This window comes from Ambystoma mexicanum, chromosome 5p, assembly GCF_040938575.1.
Source record: "Ambystoma mexicanum isolate Mex_15411 chromosome 5p, UKY_AmexF1_1, whole genome shotgun sequence".
In the NCBI taxonomy this organism is placed as follows: Eukaryota; Metazoa; Chordata; class Amphibia; order Caudata; family Ambystomatidae; genus Ambystoma; species Ambystoma mexicanum.
This window is the reverse complement of record NC_090930.1, coordinates 809,914,714-809,942,486: the sequence shown is the minus strand read 5'-3', so window position 1 is coordinate 809,942,486 and position 27,773 is coordinate 809,914,714. Positions and strand designations below refer to the sequence as shown.

Below are 27,773 nucleotides of genomic sequence, written 5' to 3'. Positions count from 1 at the left end.
AAGAGGAAGGTCCTTTCATTCTATAGAAATGTACTAGCTCCCCTGACTAGGTACCTTTATGTGGATTTAAAACAATCTATGGGTGCTAGTAACGCTGGACCGGTAGTTATTTTTAAGTTTTGCTGAGTCAATCCTAAAGGATAGCAATAAATTCCCTGGGGCGCTGGTAATGAATCCTGTTTTAACTTTAAAAAAATGTTGTTTCGGGCAGGCTTGATTTCGACCATTGGGAAACTTTACACATATACATTGTATAAAAGCTTGTCCATATATGATAAAATAATGGGAACCCTGCCATTGTATTTAAAATAATTTCCCAACTCCTACTGGAGAAGCCAATGTTTATGTTCTAGACTAAATCTACACCCGACCGGTGAAATTTTGTCTATCCGTCAAAAAAAAATACTAGCAATTTTAAGTTTTGTGACCTTTGTACTAGTAAGGAAAGTATTCAATCCGGGGAAAATGTATTGATTCATTGCCCTGCATTGCATACTACAAGGGTTTTGTTTTTTGAGAAATTCACGCATAATGGCTTTTTGTTATCCCGACAAGAATTCTGGGAAAGGTTAGCCGGTCAAGTGGCACAGCCTCGCTTTGACATCAGTGCAGAGCCTGCGAACACAGGTTCGAATCCCGGCAGCGCCAAACTCAGCGTTTCATCCTTCCGAGGTCGATAAATGAGCACCACACACTGTGGGTAATAATAAGCAGCGCTCAGATACCTGAGGGTTCGTAGCGCTATATAAATGCCAAATTATTATTATTATTATCGAGCCAACATGAAACTTCTTTAGCAATTGCAGTATTGAAATGTGTTAGCCATATTGGATTAACGTTGATAAGTTGGTGATTACGTAAACATGTGAAAATGGAATGACAATTGTGTATGGTTCATATGAAATTGAGTATTTATATTTGAGTATTTATATTGATTTAAGTGTGATGTAATGCGCTCAAAATATACTGCTCAGGACTCTTATCAATGCTTGAAAATTGAATTTTCAGAACAAATAGAATAAGTAGATTAGGCTGAATATTACTATTTGATTGATGCAAACTTTGCTTAGAGCACATCACGTGTTATGGTTGTTTTTAGCGTTTTATGTATTACTTAATTCTGATGTGCGTTATTATTCTTTCTATCAATCAGCGTACCTAGGGTTGTATTGCTTTTTACTGTGTAAGGTTGACTTTGATCAACCGTATCACAGCAATAAAATATATATTTTTTAAATGCTACAGCCACCCATTACCTCAAAGAACTTTAATCCGCCACCAATCGTGCCCAGAAACTATTCAGCATTGTCAAGCCCCTCTTTAAACTAAAATCCACACACCATCCACTGCAGTGTACAACTCCCTCATGAACTACTTCATTAGGAAATACAAAATACACATTAGGAAAGCCCTCCCCCTCGGCTCTCCTACCCCCAAAATTCCAACACATAGACCTTCCACTCTATCGACACGGACACCTTCAGTGCCAAAACAAAACCTGCACACTTCCTGGATGATGCATGCCCACGTCAACCTGCAATCTATTGTACCATCACGTAGCTCCCCACTAGCTCAACAACTCCTTCTCTTATATGGTACTATCCGCGTTGCACTCAAAACTGGACAAATTTCACCTGGCATCAGAAAACCATCTCTCAACCCCACGCTGCCTGAAAACTACCACCCCATTACTATCCTACCATACCTCGCCAGAATCATGGAATGCTTTGTCACTACTTAACTGCAACAACACATCACCACACATAACCTACTCAACCCCTTTCAATGTGGCTTTCGACCTGGACAAAGCTACTCTTTACATCCTCAATAATGACCTCCACAGCATCACTGACAAAGGAAACACAGCACTACTCATACTCTGCTACCTCTCTACAGTCTTCGACACCATCGACCACACCATTCTACTAGACAATCTAGCCCACAGGATGAATCTCTCTGGCACTATAATCGACTGGTTCACCCCTTTTCTCACTGACAGGACATGCTTTGTCTCAATGCCCCCTTATCAATCAAACCTCACCTTTGTCACGTACAGGGTCCCGCAAGCGTCCTCCCTATCTTCACTCTTCAAACTATATGTTGAATCCCTTGGTCGGACCCTTAGCAAACATAATACACAGACGACACACAAATATACTTCCAAATGCCATCCCCTTCACAACTCCATACCCTCAAAACCTGTTTCTCCACCACCATCAACTGGATGGCCACCAACCTCTTTAAAATTCAACCCGTCCAAAACAGAATACCTCCTAATTTGCCTCCACAGGCACAAACCTAACCTCATCCCCTGGATCCAAGAACTCGCCATGGACAACCCACACATCCCTCTCGACACCGTCAAATCCCTTCACCATCAACCCCCACCTTTCCTTCACACATCACATAGCCGCTGTCAACAAAACATGCAATCAAGCCGGCAGGTGAGGAAAGCCGGCCCTCAGCAAATGCCCACACAAAAGGCCCTGTCGGAGCCTATTCCCTCCCTCGTCCCACTTCCACGACACTTCAGCGAGGACGACCATCTCCCTCTGATGCCATCCAGCGGCACCCTGATGAGGTAAGTCCTTTTCTGGGCTGGTATGTACTTTGTCCCTCACCTCTTCCTATATGCTTTAACATTATTACGGCAGCAGCACACATCTGCAATCTGGAATGACTCACCACCCAGCAACTACGTTTATGAGCATTCAACGCCATTGTTCTCTGTGTCCCTCACCGATGGCCGCCCTCTTCCTCGGCACCGGAGTGCCTCCGAGGGCTGATCTGGTTACCATGGAGCTCTGTAGTAAACAATGCTCCCGATTGGCTGTTGCTCCGCTCGTATAGCCAACTGCAAGCCGGCAGACGAGGAAAGCCGGCCCCCAGCAAAGGCCCACACAAAAGGCCCTGTCCGAGCCTGTTAGAGCATGGAGGAGCACCCCCTGTATCTCACTCTCTACAACTATCCTACCCTTAAATCTCTAACTCGATCCGCTAAGCAACCTCCAGGTATAATGTTTTATCCCCCTGATTGACCTCCCCATCTGTTTCCTATCTATTTCCCTATCGTCTTTCACTGCCACTGCCAGGCCCTCCACTAGTCTTATCCCGACTACGATTTGCCTGTTGAAAATACCAATCTTACAGCACCCAAGTTCTGTACTACCACCATAGATTTTGGCTGGGATTCCTCTAGTGACTCATATAAATAAGAGACTGCCTCCCCCAACTCAATATCGTGCGACGCTTGGTAGCCCACACCGCACCTGCATCTTACCTACATGCAAGCATTGATTTGACTGTTTGCAGCCGGTGCTGCATTTGTACCCTACCTATAATGCAACTACTGAAAGTGACCTCATGGTAGCTTACTCTACGTTTGCAATGAACCTTGATGTAACTTACTGAATCGACTTTGGACAGCCTCGCTGCACCTGTACTTTTATAGTAAACACTGGACGTGACTAATACCTGAATACCCGTACTTGGCAGTAGCCTCAGCACTATGAGATGCAGGTCTGCCATAACTGTAACTGAAGCACTAAGAGTAACATGTATGTAACAGTGCCCTGATGCCTGAGGGTTTGTTGCACTTTATAAGTGACAAAATAAATAAATATGCCTCCTATGTAAAATCAAAAATCAGACCTATCATTCCTCCTGGCAACTTCTGCACTGCAGTCCAAGCACTGGTTCTCTCTCTCTAAGATGGACTATGGCAATGCTCTCCTCAATGAACTCCCCAACTGCACCCTTGCCCCCCTGCAAGCCATACAAAACTCAGCAGCAAGACTCATCCTCCACCTACACAAACATTTGCTCAGCTCCACTGGTTGGCCATATTCCAGAGAATTGCCTTCAAAGGACTCTGCATTGTATTCAAAGCCATCCACCTCAAAACTCCATCTTAGCTTCAAGACAAACTCAAACCCATCACCCACACAAATACCAGGCTAGCCAGTCAACATGTTCCACTGTAAACTCATATGCACACAAAAACAAGCATTTACCCACTGGGCACCCAGGTACTGGAACATCTTAACCCTTTGCATACGCACTAAACCCTCTATCACCTCTTTCAGAAAGCAACTCAAAACATACCTATTTCCCCACACTTAACGCTGGACCCTGCCCTCCTCCACCTCTATCACTTTTCTATCCTAATCTTCCAATCCTCTCATGAAAACATTTTGTAACTTCTTTTTTCAACTCCCATCTTTTCAAACTTTGAACCATGTAAAGAGCTCTGAGACCCTCTGGGTAAGGCTAGCGCTAAACATAAATTCAAACAAAATAAATAATAAAATAATGGTAACCTCTTACCCTTAGGACAAAGACACTCTCCCCAATAGGTCTCCTGGCAATGTTGCTTCATCAAAAGCACTGACATAACAAAGCTAGCATTACACCAGGGTGCTGATCACTGGAGTCCTATGAAAACCAGCAGGCATGGGAAGGGGCTGGAATTAGTATAGCCAGAGGATCTACGTTGTTTGTTCATGGCAATTTGCTGAAGGCAAATTTGGTTGCATTTTTTATAACACATTTCCTCGCAAATAAAATGCGGGAGGAGACCGTGTGCAACCTCCCCACATCTCCCCACCATAATTAAATACTTAAAACCATCCCACGTATATATTTGGAAGGAGATGTGTTAAAAATTTGTGAACAAATCTGCCTTGAGCAAATGTGCCTGTGAGGAAATGGGCATGAACGATAGCCACAGAGGGAAGGTAGGCCTGGAGAAGGGTCCCACCCTCTCGCGTTCTGTTCGGGTTCTCTTACTTTTCCTGACACCTCCAATTTCAGCCTGGATTGTACTCTGTACGTAATGTCATATGTCAAAAGACGCTTGCCCCTTACAGCAGGCTTGCCTTGGACCAATCCCCCATTGCCTTTTGCCTCTGAAAAGACAAGGTCACCATCTCATTCTTTGATTCATCTTTGGACCATCAAGAGAACAAGGATGCACTTGTGGGCCTCTGTTGTGTGTGCAGTCCATTGATAAGATCTCTGACAGAGGTGAAGACAAAATTCATCTCAGGCATAGCAGAGCTCTTCCACCTAACCACAGCCAGGGAACAATGGGTGTTACTGCTGCTGTACCAAAGCCTCTATACTGGCTGCACTGGAACCAGGACCCTGTTCACTGGATGGGACTGATACTCTGTAGATGCCAGCCAACTTCCCTGGAGTGGGAGTTCAACCAAAGGATTTTGCTTGTCCTGGAGCCACTGGATTGAGATCAAACTGGACTGAGAAAAAACCTGTGCTCAGTGAAAAAGCACAGTGTGGCGCTCTACAAACCCAACCAATGACCAGATTGACATCCAAGATGACAGAACACCGGCAAACGCTTCCTGGTCCTGACCCTGAGGTGGTGGTGTGTGGGAGGATCACATGGGAGGGGGATTCAGGCCCGGAGAATTGGTAGAATCCTCTAAACAACTTTCCTAGTTACCCTACAGTTTTAATATCCTACTGAAAAACCTAAATATGTGATCAAATGAAGAATAAGAATGTTGGGGACTTCAAGTCCCATAATGCTATAGGTACTGAGACGGGGAAGAGGAGCACAGAGACACAGAACTGTAGTATGCAGTCTAGTGTTCCTGAAAACCTACACCCAAGCGGGACTTTTGAGTGTTTAAACCCCCTTGGGTGCAGGTGAGGTGTAGCAGCAGTAGTAGTAGTAGTGGAGGAAAACTATCAGCAGCCATGTATTCAGCAGGGGCAGGGGGCCAAGGATGCTGGGGCCACTGTTGTGTCACTGACAGTTAATGGAGCCGAGAGAGTCGTGAGAAGGAGAAGCCCGAGTTACAGAGGTTGTGCAGCAGGAAGTGCTACTGTTGCAGGTTACCATGTGGGAGAGAAGCTCTCTCCGCTTCATGTGCATGACTCCAGTGGCTGGCAAGTACTGGGAAGTGAAAGGAGCAATGTGGGCTCCTGTTCGGAGAGGAGCAAGACACGGTACTTCGACCAGAGCGGTCAATGGCTCCAGATCTGACCAGCAGATAAGAAGCCGCAGCGGGATACGCAGACGCGCAGAGAAAGACCGGTGAGTTGTCCTCTGAAAGGTGACCCCGGAGCACACCATTGTAAACCGTTCACCGTGTAAAAAGCTTTTGAATACCAAACTAATGAAAGGAAGTGTTTGTGGCGCAAACCTTATATGAAGAGGAAATGAGAAGAGACCTTTAATAACTATCACTATGGCTGTAACTACCTTTACCCGTGTAAAGGGGAACAATATTGAATCCAAAGTATAACCACCATTGGCAAAGTAAAGAGAGGGCAATATTAAACCAAAACTGTTACCAGCATTGCCAAAGTAAAGAGAAGACAACATTTGAATCAGACACAACTCAGCATTGCCCAAGCCAAAGAAAGGTCATTGGAAATAAAAGGGAAAACAGCTTTGTTGAAGAGAGAAACTTGAATGAAAGATATTACCAGTCAGTACCTGGTGTGAAAGTTGAAACACAAAAGGTGGAAGGAAGTTGGCCCTCCTTGTCGGGATTATAAAGGGGGAGAGGAACACAACCTGAATTGCATGTGGCCAATCACTCAGTGGAACAAACCGCATCAATCAGTGTTGTATCCTTATGGAAGAAGTTGTGAATTTTACTGTTATTGAAAGTTAAAGACTTTATTGATGTTTGATGTAGACCACACCACAAAGTACTTGTAGTAGTATTAGGAGATTCATCCTGGCAGGAGAGTACACCAGTAAAGGGATTGTTAGTGGTAGCCCTGGCAGATTAGTGAACCCGGAAGAAAGTTGCAAGCCCACTTATGTGTTTGATGAACTGTGCTAAAAACCATCCTGACACATTTTTGTGCATCAAGTAGTGAGTAGTGGTTTTCTGTCTCAAGAGAAGAAAGTCTTTTTGAAATCTTTTTGAAATATTCATTGGAAGAGCGAAGAAAAAAGCCTTTACTTAAAGAGTGTTGAACTTTATTTGATTCGAAGATGATCACAACACCAAGTGAAACCTTCCAAAAGTAAACAAACTTTGTGCTGGAAACAGAACTTGGCCATTGAGAGAAACCTGTGTATGTTACCTTTTGAAGTGGAACTTCATTATTGGAGTGAACTTTATTCATTGGAACTTTCGTATGGAAATTCTGCTCTGATCCTGAGGAAGGGGATCCGACCCTGGTTACAAGAATATTTGGTTTTAATTATTATTTTGTTGAATTCGAAGAGCCATGCGACTATCTGAAATGCTTTTGTTGTATGTATAAGGGTGAGGGACAGATATCCTTGTGTATTAGAGTGTTTTCCTTTAGTCTTACTTTCGTAGGCAGGGAAACCCACGTTAGGTTAGGGAAAGCGAGGCTTTTATCACACCCTTATAAGTTAATAAAATGACTTCTTGTGACAAACCTTTATCAAGTGGTTCGCCTCGCATTTCTGACCACTCACAGGAGGCAGAAGAAAATGATGTTGGAAGGGTACATAGAGTAGGGCCAGGACAGCATAGAGCCATGTCCATTAGGTGGGAATTCTCAGACTTTGAGAAATCAGAGATCCTTTTGGTGCCCGTTGGAAAAGAAGAAGCTAGTTCATGCTTGTTGATCCTACCAAACACCCCTGGAGAAGCTCCTCCAGATTTCCCAAAATGTGAAGACTGTGCCAGGCAGGCTACAAGAACACTTGAGCACAAAAGAATGAACAAGAAACAAAAGCAGGAGACGCGGAGAGAGGAAAAAGGGTGCAGGAAACCTTAAAGCCTAAGACTAGGGGAGAGAGTGGAAGCTTGATGGAAACCCCCAAATCTGAGACTGAGGGAGAGAAGAAGTATCTTGAATACGCCCTGTGAAAGGGAAGATGGGTGAGGGAAAATCTACACAAGCAACCAAGGCAGGTTTCAGCCTTATTGGGTGTAATCTGGTTTCTAGGCACAGAAGGCTTGGGCCCACGTATAGCCATACCCCTCCCACCCGGGGTTACAAATGCAAAATTAAAGGTAGATGACTGGGTCTTTCCTAAAATATTTGGTTCCAGTGTTGCAAGTGACGACCTCCTAAATGTCTTAACTTCTGTTAACACCCCATCTTTTCCCCATGGTCTCCTCCATTGCCCAATGCTTGGTGGGAAGTGCCAAACAAAATTTTAAATAGCTACCATTGTGTTGATCTATTGGAGGATTGTACGGCTGCAGGACACACGAAGTTGGTTGTCAACTGGAGACTTAAGTGCTTTCTTATTCCAATCCCAGTAACGCATGAGCAACTGTTTAATATGTTGCTTGTGGGATATGAACACTTTATATTCAGATTTGCACAGATCCTACAGATTCTATTTTAGGAAACTTGACTACAAAGTTGCTTCAGAAAACTGTGAAATGCCTCAACATACTGCATGAATTGACTAAAACAGTTGTAAGGTTTTTCTTCCCAGCCCTCTATACCCATTTTGACAAAATAACCCAAAATCAAATCTGAAGTGAAGATTTTTTTAGATGAAAATATAGAATTCAACATGGCAAATATGGACATAGGCATTTCATAGGAATGCAATACCCTCTGTGAGACAGCCATGGTATCAAGAGGGACACAGACTCAAAAGCAACAGTTTGAAAGCCTTTATTGAAACACTGTGTTGGGTTGGTTTAATGACTAACTGGCCTTAACTCTAAGGGGGTTGTCCCCTCAATTGATGTTTCTAAGACCCGTCTATGTCCAATTCCAAAACAAAATCTGTCCGTGTCACAACCTATGCTTGCCCTCACTCTTAAAGAAAATGCGATCCGCGGTGGTCTTAAAGAAAAAATGGTGGCTCAAAAAAAAAAAAAAGAAATGCAAACCAAGACTCGTTTCAGGTAGCCTTGCCATCAGGTGTAGTTCTGGCAGTTTGAAAAATTGTTCAACTCAAAAGGTTTGCGCTCGGAAACTTCAACGTAGGGCTCTTGCAGCAAGTCCATAAAGTTCCCAATGTCTGTGGGTCTCTTGGGGATCCCTTCCCCAAGCTTCAATTCTTCCAGTTCCAGACAAAAATACATAGTTTCTGTTGGGCCTGTCGGGGTTCCCTTCCCCAAGCTTAGGCCCCTCTGGTATCAAACAGAAAGTTCACCTTGTCGGGATGCACCTTTCAACACATAGAGCCTCATTATGAGTGTGACGGTCCAGAAATAAGGGTGCCGGTAAGCTTACAGGCACACCTATCTCCGGGTGGCCCCACTACAAGTCAACATACATACTACAAGTCTGCTTTCCGAATAATGCGCTGCTTGAATTCTTCATCACTTTTTCTCCCCGCTCCAACCACCCGCACGCTACTGAGTTTCTCTCTCTCTTTCTTTGTGAACCTCACCCCGGTACTGCATCGCTGGCGTGCAGGTCCTCGGGATCTGTACATTGAGGGCAGGGTCTTACCACCTTCCCCTCAGACACCCCTGGAACCGGCATACATCCCAGGGGAAAGAGCACTGGCCTGGCCACGGCCAGCAGCACGCCTCACTCAGGCTCCCTGGAGACACAGCTCCCTCGCCACGCTGCAACCCCACTGACACACCGTGGTCAGCGTCTTGGCGTCCCGCTCTTCTCCAGATCTTCCAGGCTTCTCGTGCTGGAGCTTCCTGCTTCCTGGCTTCCACGTTCCAACCAGCAACCACAGGTCGCTCATCTTCTTTGGCAGAACCACACCTTTTATACCCTAGCTGAGAATCAAGTGGAGTCCGGTGTGCATGGTTAAGGCGAAATGCCTGACCTTGCCTGAATATTAGTTTGACACTGTGGTGAAATGTAGTAGGCCTCTTCTTACCTTCCAATGTTATTCCTATGGATAATCCTTACTACTCTCGATTGCCTCTTCTTCGTCCCAGTACATGTTGGGTAAGGGGAGGGAGAGATGGAATGGGATTGGAAATATCCCATAAAAGAGGAGGCAGAGAGTGTTTTGATGTATAATGGGAAAATGGGGGAATACCATGTCTCGCCTTTAGGAAGTCTCCTCCCAATCCCTCATGACCATCCACTCCGGTGATCCTCCCTCGCTTGCCAACCCCCAGGGTCGAGATCCAAAAGTGTTGGCCCTTCCCTGGGCACCTGAATGAACGATCCCGGGGGAGAAGGTGGAAGAATATCGTCAGGTTTCACACACTCCTCTACTTTCCAAAAGAAAGAAAAAAGTGATATATGACTTACCTAGCGCACTGAATATGAACTGGTCATGAGTAAGAGCTAAAGGACGCTGCACACAAACTGTTAGTATGGTTTTCTGTACTGCCAATCTGCTCATCACTGTAATCTGTGGAAAGTAAAAATAACACAAACATCCATTTATCTAGTGCACGGTCAAAACAGGTCATAGGTTACTTTAAAGAGGTACTAAATATTGATCAAATAAATGCAGCAACAAAAAAGATGATCAACAACTATAGAAAAATATATGTAACAATTGCATGCTGTTTAAAAATAATAAACTGTTATGTTTATACATATAGTATAGGGTGGCAAAAGCCACCCTATAGTTAAGGTAAAAGCCTTGAGTGATAGGAAATCAGAAAATTCTATTGCTAATACGTTTTGACTTACAGGACGGATATGGCTGATATTTTCCAAACAAAATGTTTTTCAAGGTCCTCTCCCAAGAATGGAAATATTGGGAAAGATTTGTAAAAAAATTAAAAGGTTATTAAGAAAGGAAAAAAGCAGTTTTTGGCCTACTGCCATTAATTTTTTCCAATAAGAAAAAGTTAACAGTTTGTAAAGCCAAAGCGCAAACTCCGGTGGGTGGATTTGAACCAAATTAACAACTTGGGCACGAAGCTTTGACTTAATTTCTGGGATAGGTTTGGGGTTCATCCATCCAGGAGTTTTTAAAATATTTGATGTGCAAGAGGGTGTCCCTTGCTCCCAAAAATACAACTATGTCTCCCATGGTGTCTAGAAGAGTGGCTTTTCAGAAATGAAAAGCCACCATTTATTTTTTTGATCAATGCGAACGATTATCGGGGTAATACAAAAACGTAAAAAGTGCTCAAAAAGCCATTTGAAGGAGAAAAAAGTATGCAATTGCATTAGGCTAGAGGTGGGTAGGGGGAAAGAGCATACCATGTGAACCTGGAGAGTTGGGGGTGGTCTGGGGAACCAGTTACAGTTGGAAACTTTTTGGATTTTCCGGAGAATACATGGGAAATCTCACAAGATTACCACAGCTACAACGGAAGACGCACTCAGAAAAGAAAATTTGTCACGAACAAAAGACTCAAAGGGGGTAATGGGAGAGGACCTAGGAGGGAAAAAGAAGCTGCAGTGAGTGGGGGAACCATGGAAAGAGGAGGTGACACTTGGTGAGTGCCTGAGAGGACGGAGAAGAGTTTTTGATTTTCAACCTTTTTCTGATTATCGGGAAATACCGCAGGCATGGGTAGTTCATTGCTATTATCGGGGGAATCGGGAGATAGTGGGGGAAAAAATGACTTTTTACACCTGCAGTGATCACATCTACTAGTGTAAGGAAGGCATGGTATCAAACAGTGAAGACAGACACACGTGATCACAGTTCAAGGGTGTTTATTGAACTTCAATGGGTTGAACGCCTATCTAACCCTAAATCTAAGGATGAGAGTAAGCTACGACCATTAAATAATAATAATGCAGTCCTAGTGGAGTCTCTGTCAAAATGGGCCTATACTAATAAACCTATTGCCAATCCTTACTTCTAAATACAAATGGTGTGGGAAAATGATGTATGCAAAAGAAAAATGTTAAAAAAATAATATGTCAGGATAGTTGAGCAGTTGGCTTCCCTTCCCCGCGTTTTCAGCACGGGACACCGTGGCACACTTGAGCTTCGCACACACTCTGGCTTCTCTGCCACGAGGATGCAGTTCAAAATATAGGTATCTGGGCCTTCTGCGCCAACGTCTCTTTCAAAATAAAAATCTTTTATTGCAGAGTGCCTGGCGTAACAAACAAGTACCAAAGTTCCTTTCTCATCAGGATTTTCACATTCACAATTTCTCGGGCTTACTGTTCACTACGGGTCTCCCTCAGTCGGGCTCAAGCCCCCCGCTCCCTTAAACACAAGTTCACATTTGGTCTCCCTCGATCTGGCTCGGACCTTGTAACCTCACTTTCTTTTCATTTGTCTTTGTATCAAAAATCAAAGACTTTCGACTGCAATGGGTTTCACTTAAACCGTCGCAGGACCACTTCAACTCACTTCATTCATTAGTTTCACCTTCAACTGTCACTTCTGCCACTTATTGGCTGGATACGTCACACAAAGACCTTTGATTGAGCACACCCGAAGTGCCAAACCACTCTTATTTTGTATCATACTTTCTTTGTTTTGTATTAAAGTTCCAACATCCATCGGCAGTTAAGCTTTACTCGCATCTTTCATCACACACGTTAATATTCTTTGCTCTCACGCTCTTAGTACAATGTTGCTGCTTGCAACCTTGGCTTCAACACAGACCGGTCTCCACAACTCACCAGTTGTGTTCATTTCTCTGGCGCCGCTTTGATCCTGGAGCCAAGGACGGTACTACGACGGCTGCTGCTCCTACCCGACTCAAATAGTCATGCAGGAGGGTCCTGGGTATCTCCGACACACAATGCAGGATTCTTGAGTCTGGTTTCCTGTCCTTATGCCTTTTAATCTCCCTCCTTGCTCTCCCTTCTCGATTTGCCACCTTTTTCGCCTCAATCAGCTGCAGTCTGGAAAAACGATGTTCCTTCGTGTGCTTTGCCTCGCTCAGAGTGTAGTTTAGTTTAGTTTAGTTTGTTTATTTATAAAGCGCAACCAAACCCTCAGGTAACTGGGCGCATAATCATGTGTACAGCAGAGTTCCATATCGTTACACGAATATCATAAATACAACAGACAGAGCGTACATTAGTTCAGGCTCTGAAAGTTTACATACAGGAGTAGAATATACTGAGAACAGAATGTACAGAGGGCAAGTTACAGTGGCAGGTGCGGACCGGGTTACAGGTTGGTCCTAAAATGCTAATGCTAGAGTAAACATTGCTATAAGTGGAGCGCGGCAGCTAGCCAGTCATGTCGGTGAAATTCTGGGTGTTTAGGCTAGTAGCCATGATTTTACCATGGTTCTGAATGGCCAGAATGCGGTTTCCGATCTAATTGTAGTGGGGAGGGTGTTCCAACATTGTGCTGCGAGCACTGGAAAGCTGGAGCCTCCTGCAGTTTTTAGGTTATACTTGGGGATCTTTAGTTGGTGCAGGTAAGGTGTTCTAGTGGGTCTAATGGGGCAGTTTCTAGAGAATTTGTCAGAAAGATAGCGTGGGGCAGTACGTGATAGGCACTTGTGGGTGATGACCAGTGTTCTTAGCTTGATTTTATCACGGATCGGGAGCCAGTGGACTTCTTTTCTAACCGTGGATATGTGTGCCTTGCACGGGAGGTTGAGGGCACATCTTAATGCATTGTTTTGCAGGATCTGGAGTTTGTTCAGGTTGTTAGAGGTCGTGCCTAGGTAGAGTGTGTTGCAATAGTCTAATTTAGACAATATCAGCGCTCTCGATAGGGTGAGGCAGCTGGGGGTGGAGAGGAAAGGCCTACAGGCATTGATCAATTTATTGGTGTATGAGTTAGCTGAAATGGTCGAGTTTATTTGTTTCTTTAGTGATAAGGTAGAGTCGAGGTATACACCTAATGTTTTAACCTCCTTGGAGATTTTTATGATGTTGCCATCAATGGTAAAGGATTGGTATTTTTGGTCTAGTTTCTTGAGGCGAGCCTGGGAGCCTACGATAAGTAATTCTGTCTTATCGTCGTTGAGGCACAGACTGTGTGTGGCCATCCAGGCTTGGATTTCTGAATAGATATCATTAAGCTTTGCCACATCTTCTTCATAGCTACCAGTGAGCGTGATGAGGACCTGGGTGTCGTCTGCATAATTGGTGTAGCTGACACCCAGATCGTCAAGACGGTCAAATAGGGGCTTCGTGAAAATGTTGTTAAGAGTGGGAGAAATGCAAGAGCCTTGCGGCACTCCACATGTGATTGGGATAGGGTCTGCAACTGCAGTGGGGGCAAAGACTCTAGTCGACCTGTCCGACAGAAATGACTTGATCCACTTAGTGGCATTCTGTGAGAATGCAGCAGCTGCGGAGAGGTGTTGGGTGAGGATCTGATGGTCGACCAGATCGAAGGCCGCAGAGAGATCCAACAGGAGCAAGATGGCTAGTTTGCCCTTGTCTTTAGCGTCATCCATTTGGATTTTTAGATCCAAGAGGGCAGTTTCAGTCCCATGCCTAGGTCTGAAACCGGATTGTCGCAGGCCTAGGAGGTTGTTGTCTTCCAGATGCTGTTGTTGAGAAGGAATGGGACTGTGGTGATGGGTCTATAATTTGTGGGGATATTGGGATCTAGGTTGGGTTTTTTGAGCAGAGGTAGGACCCATGCTTCTTTAAGGTTGTTGGGGACCACTGAGTTTTTGAAGGAGGAGTTGATCAGAGAGGTGATGAGTGGGGCTAGCTCATTAGCACCATCTTTGATGACGGCAGCTGGGCAAATGTCGCCTTTGCAATTGGAAGGTTTGAGGCTGGCGATTATCTTGATTACTTCCTCTTCCGTGACTGGAGAGAAGTGGAAAGATGGGCAGATAGGGGTGGTATGGCTAATTTTGCTGCTGGGATTCTGCTTGGCGGCAAGGCTAGCTTTCTTAGCTTCTATCTTGGTTTGTAGGAGGGAGATTTTGTTGGCAAGGGCGAGCTGGATATTGTTACACCAGGCCTTGTCTTTGATGCAGTCCTCTGTAGGGGGCAGTGGTGATTCAAATTCTTTTAGTATAGAGAAGAGTTCTTTGGTGCCAGATTTGGCCTTTTGTATTCTCAGGTTATAGGTCTCTTTCTTAGCACTTAGGATGGCGGATTTGTAGGTGGAGGCAGCTGAAGCAAATTTGTCTTTAGTGGAGAGAGAAGGGGCTTTTCTCCAGCTAGTTTCTGCAGTTCTTTTAATATTACGGAGAGCTTTTAGTTCTGCTGAGAACCATTTGTTGGAGTGGGCAATAGGTTTGGCTTTACGTTGTTTGAGAGGAGCTATCTGGTTGAGGGCTAGTTCTAAAGTATTGTTATATAAGTCTACTATGGCTGCAGGGTTGTTTTTTTGCGTGGGTAGATTAGCTTTACTGATGGGCGCGAGAAGGGGTTTGAGGTTCTCTATAGTGATGTTGCGGTTATTTCTGGAGATTATTTGATGTAGCTTTGTGGGTTGTGTGGTAGATGGAAAGGATCTAGGTAAAGAGAAGGTAATAAGATGATGGTCGGTCCAAGCACAAGGAGAGATATCAGCCAGTGAGAGGTTGCAATTGGCATCTGCAAGCCAATCCAAGGATCTTCCTTTTGTATGTGTAGGTTGATTGATGTGTTGGGTGAAACCTAGATGAGTAATCGTGTCATTAAGGGAAGTGGCTTGGTTGTCATTGGGGTCATTGAGTCCCAAGTTGAAATCTCCCAGAATGATGATTTGGGATTTCGGTTTCAAATTGGTGGTGAGTAAGAGAGAGATATCCTCTTCGAAGGTGGAGGGGGGTCCTGGGGGTCTGTATATAATGTGGAGCAGGATAGTTTGTGTGTCAGATAATGGGAGTTTGACGGATAAGAGTTCGGCTGTAGGCAGGGGTGTACTAGTTACTTCTCTAATGTTTAGGGTGGATTTTGCAATAATTGCTATTCCTCCTCCTATTCCATTTTTCCTATCAGCTCGGATGATGTTATAATTGTCTGGAGTGGCTAGAGCTATTGAGGGACCGGCTGCTGGGTGGAGCCATGTCTCCGTGATGGCGATGAAGTCTGGGTGGTTGGTGGAAATAATGTCGGCGACATCAGTAGCGTGGGCAACCAGTGAGCGAGCGTTGATGAGGGCTCCCTTGATAGAGGTCTGTGGAGGGCTAGTTTTCGAGTGTGGTGGTGAGTAAAGTGTAGTGAGGTTGTGAATAGGTGGAAGTTCAGTCAGTGAGGTATGCTGCTTGTGGTTCTTAGTCTGATTGGTGAGCATTCTGGTGAGTTTTGTAGCAGGATTGGTACGATAGCTTAGTCTCTCATTTCTGGTCATGGTCGGTGGGGCTGCGTTAAGGCACGTGGTAGTGGGTGCAATAAGGCGAGAACCTAGTCTAGTATTTCTAAGGTGTGTGGGACAGGGTATGCAAGGTGAAGGTGGGCGGGTGAATCTGTTTATCCATTCTATTGGAGATAGTAAGTCTGGGTAAAGTGGTGTGGATGTGTGGGCACGGAGCAACGGGACGAGGGTAGCCATAGTTAAAGTGGCGCCTCTAAGTGTGGTCATTGTAGGAGGCCTGGCTCTGATGATGGTGGCAGTGAGGTTGGTAGGTTATTAGCAAGAGTGTAGTAGTAGCTACAGGTAGGGCGCAACACAAATCAAGTACGGACTATTAGCGACCATAGGGCACAACACAAATCAAATGAGGTCTATGGGTGACCATAGGGCACAACACAAATCAAATGAGGTCTATGGGCGACCATAGGGCACAACACAAATCAAATGGGTCTATGGGCGACCACAGGGCACAACACAAATCAAATGAGGTCTATGGGCGACCATAGGGCACAACACAAATCAAATGAGGTCTAAGGGTGACCATAGGGCACAACACAAATCAAATGAGGTCTAAGGGTGACCATAGGGCACAACACAAATCAAGTGTAGCACATGATGCAGTGTGGTCGCATCTAAGTCAAGAAAAGTGCGTTGGCTGCATTGGGTGACGCCTAGGTTCGGGTGGGGTACTTAAGCCAATTCACTGAAGGGCAGCAACTGAGTAACTCGAGCTACAGAGCTCATTTGTCATGTGTATAGATAGTGGTGGTGTGTCGGAACGCAAATTCTTTTAGGCATAGGCTTACAGGTTAGAGAACTGGGCTTAAGTGTTGATGAAGTACAGTATCCTGGTGTGAGCCACTAGATTTCGGGGTTAGGCTGGAGGGAGTAATTACAGATAAACAGCCTATATTGTAAGTAAAAATGGTGTCACACGTGTATACAAGACATGCATCAAAATATCATTTGATCAAAATATAGCAATAGAACATTGACCAAGGTCGCGGTAGGTAATGGATGACTGCCTTATATTGCGGGGTGCAGTTTCAGGGAGCTGATACATGTGCAGAAAGTAGGTTGAGACAGGCAAGGGTGCGTTTAAACTACTTATAGAGGAGCGCACAAACAGTAGAACAAGTTTAAGCACAGACATTTGCCATTATGCAGCCTCTTACTAGCAGTCCGTGGCACTGCCGGGCTCGTAGGCAGGAGGCAGAAGTAGCACTAGCAGGCGAGGGGGGACTCCTATTTTGCTCCTTGATGCTCCATGTCGCGAACAGGGGGCAAACAGGGGCCTTTGTGCGGGCCTTCGTCGGTGGCCGGCGTTTCCGCCTGCTGGCGGAAGTGGAATGATAAAAGGCTTCAGTTGCCTAGCAGCGAAGCCGCGCGGCCAGAGCCTCACTCTGGTGCCGCGATGCGTCCGCCATCGTGCAATCAGGCGGAAGAAATGGATAACGTCAGGCGGTTCCTGCACTCGGTGCGTTTCTGGGCGAAGATGCGTATAAGCTAAATATGCTTAATACGCATATGTAGAAGCAGCTGGTCCAATCCAGCTGGTGGATGCCTCACCCTTGTGGAGTCCAGGGTGCCGAGGCAGTGTGGGGCACGGCTGGGCTGTGGGTCGTGGAGCCGTTCCAAGGCTCTCGGGAGGCTGGGCTCCTGCCCTCCTCGATGGTGTGCTGTGCCTGTACTCTTTGGTGCTCTGTCTTTTATCCACGTGGGGAAGCTTAATGGAATTCAGGTTTGAGTTGTTAACGGTAATTGCCTGACCATAGTAGTGGGACATGTCAGGTACAATGCTCGGTTAAAAGCCTGTTTTCTCCCAGAATGGGCCATCTGTGTGAAAGTGTTTGTGTAGGGAAGTTACAGTTCCCAGGTATCCTAACTAGTAAGATTAAGTAAAGGTGTTACGTGGGGGTGGAGGCATGTCTCGCCATCAGGTGTCCCACTCCTACTCCCGAAGACCCCTCACCCAGGTGGTGGTCCTGCACTGGTCCACCCCCAGGAACTGGAATCAAAAGCGATGGCCGTGTCCTGGCCACCTGGATGACAGATCCTCTGGGACTAGTCAGCGAGACACGTTCTGGTTTCTCACACTAGACAGGGGGTAATGGGTCTTTGTGATCTGGCTAATGGGCCCCAAAGAAACATATTGGTGCAACATGTACAGTGGCCACAACCGAAAGACATGGCAAGTAGGCACCAAAGAGTTTCAGAAAATGTATTTTCTTAATAACCTCTGAAAGCTTTCATGAAAAATATTCCAGAGTGATATTTCGAGGCAGCCATTTGTGCTTGGAAATGTTCATAGTTTAAATTTGTTTTACTTTGATCGTGTTTTGAACAGCATTTAACATGGGGATTTCCAGTAGGAAAATAACTTAATTTGTCGGGCCAAATTGGCCACTTTCATTTTCCTAATTTTTTGCAGGCATGAAGATTTGAGCTGAAATTGGGGCACTTCAACAAAAAAAAATGGAAAAGCAACCTGCCCAATTTTTAGATATTAATGTTTGAAAATGTATCAATATATGAAGCATGCACAGTGACAACCAAGTTTTGCAAGCAAAATGTGAAATCATTTTTAAAAACTTAAAAATACATGTCACCCATATTCTCAGCAACCACCCCACCCATACGCACAGCAGCTGTAACCACACTCAGCATACACACTCATCTCCACTGCATAAACGTTTCCGACATACACTCAAGCAAATACATATATCCAGCAACAATATGCAGCCAACATTATGACCACACACAACATACACACTGCCCGTATCATCATGAAAACACACAACAACGCACCCCATTATCATGACCACACACAACATTACTGTGTACACATTACAAACATACACCAAAACAAGGAAATAGATCATTCAAGCAACAATATGCAGCAAACATTATCATGACCACACACTCGCCCCATTATCATGACTGCGCACAACATACGACTCACCCCATTATCATGACCACACACAACATACACAATCACCCCACTATCATGACCACGCACAACATACACTATGTCCATTACTTATCCTTGGCCACAAGCCCAGGGACCATATCTATCCAGCCCTGAAATCTCTCCACTGGCTCCAGGTGGCTGCATGGATCAAGTTCAAGACCCTCTGTATTGTCCACAAGGCTTTCTGGGGCCGGGGCCCGCACTATATCCAACGCTCTCTTAAATACCTACCTTCTCGAGCCCTTGACTCAGCTACCTGCAACTCTCTAAGGGTTAGAAGCTTCTCCAGGCAGAGAGTGGGGGTAGATCTCTCTCCTCTGCAGCTGCCTCCCACTGCAATGGCCTTCCTGCCCCTCTCAAACTTGAGCCGGACCACCTGAGGTTTCGGAAGCAGCTCAAAATGTTCCTCTTCTCCACTTTCTCTCTCTCCCTCCCCTGCTGGCCTGTCTGCTGTACCAACTGGTTGCTTCGCTACCCTCAGAGTCTCACTGGGTACCAGGATCTTTCTTGATCAGTCACCCTTGCACTGGCTCTGGGCCTACCACACACCTAGGGGCTGTAACTGTAACCCTACTGTCCCTTGTTCTCTTTGCACTACCCAGAGCAGCGCTGTACTTAGAGAATTGCTGCCCTGTTTTCCTCTTCCCCCCTCCCTTGCACTTCCCGCCCAACCTTTAAACTTGAACTTCTCATTCTCTGACAATCTGAATGACACAAGGCCTATTAAGATCATTTGTCTCCCTGGTCTTGTCACACCTAGAAACACTTGTGTACAGGTGCGTTACAAATCACTTATCATATCATAACCACACAATAGACACTCAACCCATTATCATGATCACACACAACATACACACTCAATCCATTATCATTACCACACACAGGGAAATGGAATTACAATGAGAAAAAAACGAATGTGAAACTTGGAAACAACTATCAATTGGGAAATTGTACATAATAAAGGGATTGTGAGAAACATTGAAAAAGACTTGACTGTTTTTTGAAGTACCAGGATTCTGATCTATTGCCAGGTGGCGCATAAAGATAATATGGTAACGAAAAACATTTCAGCTATTAGGTAGTCTAAATAGCGATATATACCAATGCTGACAACTGGTGATCATAGATAATTGGTAGACTCGCCGTGTGGCTAGTTTTCATTGACTGCAACTTTAGAAAGCTTATTGTGACCAGATACAACATACGCAATGACCCAAAATGAATACACAGTACAGACAGACACTCAAGCAACATAAACACTCGCACCATTATCATAACCACACACAACATACACACTCACCCCATTACCGTGACCACTGTGGTGAACCAGAAGGAATTGGACTAAATAGTGTCATTGTTGAAGGGTGTTGATTCAAAATAAAAATAAAATGCCTATTTCCCTACCTAACAAACTAAAAGTAAGGGTAGTCGTCTAATTCCAAAAGAAAAGAGTCCTTAGTCCAAGGCCTAATCACTAACTGGCCCTAAAACTTTAGTAACATTTAACAAACTGTTACGTTCTGTATTTCTTGACACAAAGTTCACCCGTTTCTTGCAGTACTGTCCTCAACATCGGTGCAGGTTCTGTAGGCCAGGTTTTAGTCTTTATTCAGATTTCATATTGTTAACATCTGTGCAGGTTCTGTATGCCAGGTTTTAGTCTTTATTCAGATTTCATATTGTTTACTTTTCTCCAGAAAAACAAGTCCTTAACACAATACCATTGATTCTTATTTGGTGCTGAACAATGTCCTTGTCTTGTTAAAGACTGGAGCCCTCCGCACTCGGGTCAATTTACTTCATGACCTTGGTGTGGCGTCTGCCCATATGTAGCATTTGGGTTTTCTTTTTTTTTGCAACCTTGTTAGCTTTCCCAGCCTCATTCTCCCTCACGCAGTCACTTGCTGTGCCGGGCATTGTTTACTGCTGTATTTGCCGTTTCACAGCCTAGCTGTTTGTTAAGTTGCATGAGTTCTGACAAAACCAGAATTGCTAGGACATCTGCCCTTTCCATTTGTATGAACTGCATGTTTGTATCGCACACATAAGACTCATTGGAGCGTTGCACTATTGTATTGCTGCAGAGAGATAAAGCACTCAGATTCCTTTTTGACAACTTGTATTCTGTAGTTGAGTCTGGGAACTACATCTCCCACACACCCTTACTACATTTATTGGTATCATAGACGCTTCAGCGGCAAGCCGGTCCTCGTCGTACTCTCTGTGGGAGCGCCTCTCTGGAAGCTGCAGAGGGACTCAGTGATTCCCCTGTACTGCTCCCACATTTACGCCCACGGCTGAGTACCATTGCGTACAGTGGCCCATTCTACAATCCTTGATCTACTCATCGCCTGCTAACAGGCTAAATGACTGGAAACAGTCTCCCGTTACCCAGACCTAAGATCTGACATCCAGAATAACCCTCCACCACCAGAGGTTATCCCCACACCCTTAACTGGCACAAACCGTTTGGTGAGTCTCCCTCCTGATCGCCATGAGAAACCAGCCGCAGCTTACTGTTTGCCGAACACATCCCACATCCCGCAGCGGATTAGTAAAATGCCAGCACTGCTTAAGACCACCGACAATCAACGAATTGAGAACAAGCTCAATCCCTCCCCCTACCAAGGCCCCACAAATAAACTGCGAGATTAGGGAACACTACACTCCAAGGCGGTAACTACGCCCCATACCCATCTGCCTCGCCTACACCTGGAACTAAACAAAATGAAGCCTCAGTTAAAATGAGCGGTTGATGGCAAAATACTTAAAGCAGCCCTACTGAACATGCATTCTCTAGCTAAACATTATTCTGATATTCATCATTACATCCCCGATAATGAGTTAGACTTACTGTTTGACCGAAATCTTGATCTCCAAAACCATTGGGCCCATGATATCCTTCGCAGTCCCTGATGGCTATACCATCTATTGCAAAAATCATCGAGAAGAGAGGCGGGGAGGGCATTGGGAGGTGTCACAATTATTGCCAATAACCATCTTTCTCTCTTTAACTCACCCAGTCATTGCACTGGGTGCGAGATCTTGCATCCTAAACTTACCCCAAGCCCCTGCAGTTGCATACATTTTGTCTTAATCTACCGCCTCCCAAACAACCATGGAATCCTTCAAAGAGGAAATCCTCCACATAATAGCAAACCTCAAAAGGGACAAACAGTGCAACCCCATTCCTAGGAGACCTTAACTATTGGCGAGGTGATACATCCAATAGAGAAGTCACCCTACTTGAGTTGAACATAAACAACATCGACCATCATGTCCTGAACGCCGACCCTACCAATGCGAAAGGGAACATCTAGGACTGGATTGTCTCACGTATCCTCAAAGTCCAGATCATGAACACCACCCTTTGCATCTTGTCAGACCACTTCCTGATCAACTTCGACATTTGCCCTCTCACACACTCCCCTAACCCACCAAGCCCCCCAAAAACAATCTTAAATTGGAACCTGAAAAAAGTTTCAACCCCAGCACTTAAAGAATGCATCACTAACATCATGCTTTCGACCTCAGAGGCAGACTCCCCTGATGCGTTAATTCAGGCCTTCAACATAAACTCCACTCTACTCTACTCCTAGACAAGCTTGCCCCCCTCAAGTCAAGAACCATCCGAGAAAATTCTCCATCAAATAAGGTTTTCATCTGAGCTCAGATCTCTAAAGATCGACAAATGCCCCTCATCTGACAATAAAAATGCATGGAAAACTCTTGAAAAAACGTATAGGGACTTTATCACAGATGCAAAAAAGAACCACTACAACCAGCAAACTGAAGAAGCCAATAATAAACCCAAAAACTTATTCGAGATATTAAATCTCCTCAACAAGCCTAAGGCCCTATTGACACCGTTTATTCCCACAATTGCAGACTGCTCTAAAATACAGAATGCCTTTCAAGAAAAAATCCTTAAAGCAAGAGACAACATCAAATCACAGATCATGGCACGCCCTAACCTCCTAAACCCATGCCCCAGGGACCCCCGATTCCCTTTCCCCCACCATCAGTATATCCACACGATGGCACCCTCTTTTGCTTTATGTTGGTATCCAATGCGGACCTGCTGCCCAGCTTAGGTACTATTCGCCCGACAGTTGGACCAGACAATGTGATTCCCCCCAAAATGATCCTGATAACAGACATTTTTGCACCCTTTTTAACACAAGTTATTAAAGCCTCGTTGGCGACTCATGTAGTTCCCGATGGCATCAAAAATGTCACAGTGACTCCCCTCCTGAAAAGGCCAGGACTGGGCCCAAGGGACGCAGCCAACCTAAGACCTGTTACGAACTGCAACTTCCTTTTGTAAATCTCAGATAAAGTAGCCACTCGTCAGATTCAGACCTACATTGAATCTACGAATATCCTGCATCCTAGGCAGTCTGGTTTTCGACCCACCTATAGTACAGAGACAGCCCTCCGTTCTCCAGAGCCAGATGTTGGGTACTATGGACATGGGAAAGTCCGGCCTCTTGGTTCTATTGGACCCATCAGCCGCATCCGATTTGTTAGACCACAAACGTATCCTTCTCATATTAAAGAACTGACAATTTTCGGAATTAGTATGTAAATGGGTACACTCCTTCCTGACTGGAAGACAGTTGAAGGTCTGCTAGGGTAATGCCACCCCCCCATCCCATTCTCTCAACCTGCGGGGTGCCACAGGGAGCATGCATGTCCTCCACCCTGTTCTACCTCTACATTCTATCTCTCGCTAGTCTTCTAGAAAAATATTGAGTATTTTGGACCAACTACGCAGATGACACCCAACTGGTCCTGGAGATCTCGGGGGACTATGCCACAGACAGCCTACGCTTCCAAAACATCTATAATCAAGTAGACACCTGGATGGTGGACAACTGGATGTGCCTCAATAAGGACAATACTGAACTCCTTAAGCTAGAACCAAACTCCCTAACTGCTACCAGTCCTTTGTCATCCAGGACTGCAGCATCTTAATGAAGAAGGAAATCAAAACTCTCAGTGTACAAACTAGCTGCTCATTCGGTGCAGAATCCCATGTGCACCTAGTTGCCTAAAATTGCTCGTACTATCTAAAGCTACTCATGATCATCTGCCCATACCTCAATGAGGACAATTCAGCAACCATGACTAGGCAATCATTCTCTCAAGAATAGATTATTGCAATGCACTCTTAGTAGGGGCCGACAAGAAAAGCACCCTGCCAGCACCTCATTCAAAATGACGCGGTCCGGATTATCAAAAAGGTCCCAAGAAGATGCCATATTTCCCTCTACTGGCAGGAATTACACTGGTTACCAGTTGCGGACAGATGTAAATTCAAAGCGGCAACCCTACTTCATGTGTAGTATGGGAAAGCTCCCATCTACCTGAAATCAACAACCTCATGCTATAAATCCCAACTTTCATTAAGATCAATGAACACCAGTCTTGTTGTTTGCCCATCCTTTAAGAAATCAAAAGGGCTAGCCAGATCATTCGCAAACTGCTCTTCTAGAATCTGGAAAAGCCTCCCTATCTCCTTGCGATCAGACCCGAACCTGAGCACTGAAAACCCTTCTTTTCACTTAGATCTAATTCGTCCTGCCCCTGCCCGCTTTTTTCTTTTTTCTGTCTGTTGTCCTTTATGTCTGTGTGCGCCCTGATGCCTGTGGCGCAGCATTAAAATATTCTCTCTCTATATATAAATATATATATATATATACATACCATCAGCTTCCCTTGGCTCCATGGCTCGCCAAAGCCCTTTGGCCCACTGCAAGGTTTGCCTTCGTAGGACCTCGGTTGGGCATCTGCCCTCTTCCAGCTTTCAGGTTTTCCTGGTTCCCATAACCCTTGCTCGCCCCTCTCAGTGGCTTTCTCTTTGGGAGCGGACGCTTCCCTTCCAGCCTTTGGGTTTTCTTGGCCTCCGTAACCCTGGTTTGCCCCTCAGCTGCGCTGTCTCTCCAGGAGTGGACGATTCCCTCATGCTGCCCGGCAGTTGTTACCTTTCTTGTGTGAAGATTGCAGATCTGACATCTCGGCTGCAGTCTGAGCACAGCATTAGTCAACAGGCCCCAGGCCTAGCACGGCTTCCTTGTTGTCGCGCTACCAGACGAGACGACCAATCCAGTTTCTCTGTCACTCTTCCGATCTTTGTTTTGTGGTTGGCTATGGTGCCAGCCTTCCGGCATCTGGCTAGGGATTTGTTCACGGTCTACGCCACCGCTGGCTCAGCAGTCTAGCGTAGCTCCGCTTCTCCAGGACGCCTCCCCATCAGAGGCTCACCTCTGCATAGGATTCTCGCTTCATAATTCAATGTTTCTCTTGGGTTTATGTACGTCATCTGAACCAAAGTGCGTGTGTCGCTGCTCTTTGACTGTGGAATTCAACTGAGGTTCAGCATTAGCTGAAGCCAAACAGTTTAGGGAAATGTCACTGTTTGGTGGATTTAAAATAGAAGTAACACCAACAGTCTTTCTAATTCCCATGTAGGCAGATAACGTACACTTGACTGGGAGTTAATTACCAGAATGAGAGTCCTCCAAGAGGGGTGTCACTCCCAGTAAGGTACCACTTGACCAGTACCTTAGGGAGTGCTTTGCTGAGTGGGTTCACCTCGCTAGCTTCAAAGGGGGTGGCTCCCCTCTGGGGAGAAATAACGAATAATCCAGCTTCATCACATACCCCCTCCCATTAAATGAGAGGCTTCCCCTTAATTGGGAAGTGGGAAACAGCTTAAAAAGTTCACATTGCCTTGTTCTTTCCATTTCCTGTGTTTTACAGACAGAGTCTCCTCTTCAAAGTCCATTGCTTTTTGTTGGCAGCTATTTTCCCAGATCCACAAAGATGGTTATTTTTCTGCAAACAATTCCCAGGAGGATGAGGGAGAGTATTTTGCGGATGTTTCTGTAGCAGGAGGGTGTAAGAGATCTGGGAAGGTTGGGAAATCAGTACCTATTATTGCTTCTTCCGGCAGGCCAGGAACTTTGGTTGTTCTAATGGTGGTGGAGCAACCCCTAACCTCTAGGTTGAAGGCAATCGTAGGGTATGTTTCCATGTCTCTGTCGACAAACATGAATTTTACCACCCCTTTCCCTCTTAGGTCTTCTGGGTAGATTAAGTTGGGGCTTTGTTTGCTCCCAGAATCAATCAGGGCTTTGGCCTCGATATTGTTAACCCCGACTATCTCTTGGCTTTGGGGGGGATGGGGTTTGCAGTAGCAAATATCTGCCTCTTCCTGGCTCTCTTCCCTCTCCTTTCCACTCTTCCACCCCCACCCATCTGATTTCCATATATTTTGCTGTACGATTTTTTAGGACAGAGGCGCGCAAAATGTCAATTTTCTCCACAGGAGAAACACGTGGGTATGGTAGGAACGAAAGGTTTCACACATCCTACTTCCTCTCCTGGGGTGGATTTTGAATTTACCAAAGGGAGAGATGGAGGTCTCTGACCAGTCGGATAGGGCCGGCTAGGCAAGGGTTTCTCAGGTTTTCTAGGAGTCTCCGGTAGCAGGTCTTTGTTAGGTGGTTTCAAGTCTTTTCTGGGTTCCACCTGTGTCCCTGCAGCTCTAAAATATTTAAACGCCTCTGAGTAGGCTAAGGCTATTTGTTTGGCCGTATGTAGGGAAGGTTGAGGCTCTTGCAGTATGGCTTTTTGGAGGGATGTAGGTAAAGCCTAGATAAATAGCTCCAACCCAATAGCCTCAAGTACCTCGGGTAGATTTTTCTTCCCTAGCCTTTGGCCAATGATATTTTCAAATGTTTCTAGCTAATTCTATCAGGCTTTCATTCGAAAGAAATTGGGTGTTCCAGAATTTTAGCCAAAGGCGGCCTCAGTTTGTCCCACCCACTCTAATAGGGTCCGTTTTATCTCTGTGAAGGAGCTAGTCCCTAGGGGCTTGATGCTGTGATACGATACCTCAGAAGAGGGGACAAATAAAAGGTTTCCCGGCCCTCATCCCACTGAAAATGCACTGCTATATCTCTCTAAATTGGTAAAGAAAGGGGTAGGACAAAGTCACCGGGTCCTCCTTCGTGGGGTCTTTCATGGTATTTTTGTAGGACCCATGATGGAGGACCTGGTGACTTTGTCATACCCATAGTCGGTCAAGACTCTCCTGGTGGTGTTTATTCAGCCAAGGTCTGATTGTCAATCAACATTCGCAGGAGGGCCGCGAGCAAGGACATATCGACTCTGGGATCAAAGATAATACAAAATTACTACTAATAACAAACTTAAAATATACAAACAAGCATAATTCCTTCATAAAATTGTAACTAAAAAAATACACAGGCTATTTAATAATAAAAATCTACAATAATATATACATAAGCATTCAAGTGCCATACTTTACATATAAAACAATATCAATTAACAAGGGACATGTCTTTATTGTAAATACATGTACTTTTCTAATCAATACAGAACATTATAAAAAGAAAACTTACAAAACTAAAACAGTATTAAAATATATATAGTAAAAGATTAGTAACATTTACTTCTACAAATATATACACAATATTTATAGTCATTGAACTGTGCAAATACAAACATGTAACGTGTGCTAAAATAAATTTAGCAAATAATGCAAACTAAATACAAACAAATGAAGCACAAATTTAGTAAAAACAAAACTGGTTTACAATTTTTATTAAAAACAAATATTCTCGCAGTACATTACATTACTTTCACTATAAAGCATTTTAGAGCAAAACCAACATATTGCAAAACAAAAACAGGGTGCGTTAACGTTACGATGATATTTAATTTAATTTT

General features: G+C 44.8%; 1 protein-coding gene across 5 annotated transcripts in view; it reads right to left on the bottom strand.

Moving 5' to 3' along the window:
- The window catches only part of BBS9 (Bardet-Biedl syndrome 9), a 3,505,410-nt gene that overhangs the window by 2,159,973 nt on the left and 1,317,664 nt on the right, over nt 1–27,773 (bottom strand). For all 5 annotated transcript variants that reach the window (XM_069613236.1, XM_069613237.1, XM_069613239.1 and 2 more), the window contains exon 13: nt 10,156–10,258. In XM_069613236.1, the coding sequence (XP_069469337.1) occupies nt 10,156–10,258 (103 nt within the window). The remainder of the gene's footprint in view (nt 1–10,155; nt 10,259–27,773) is intronic.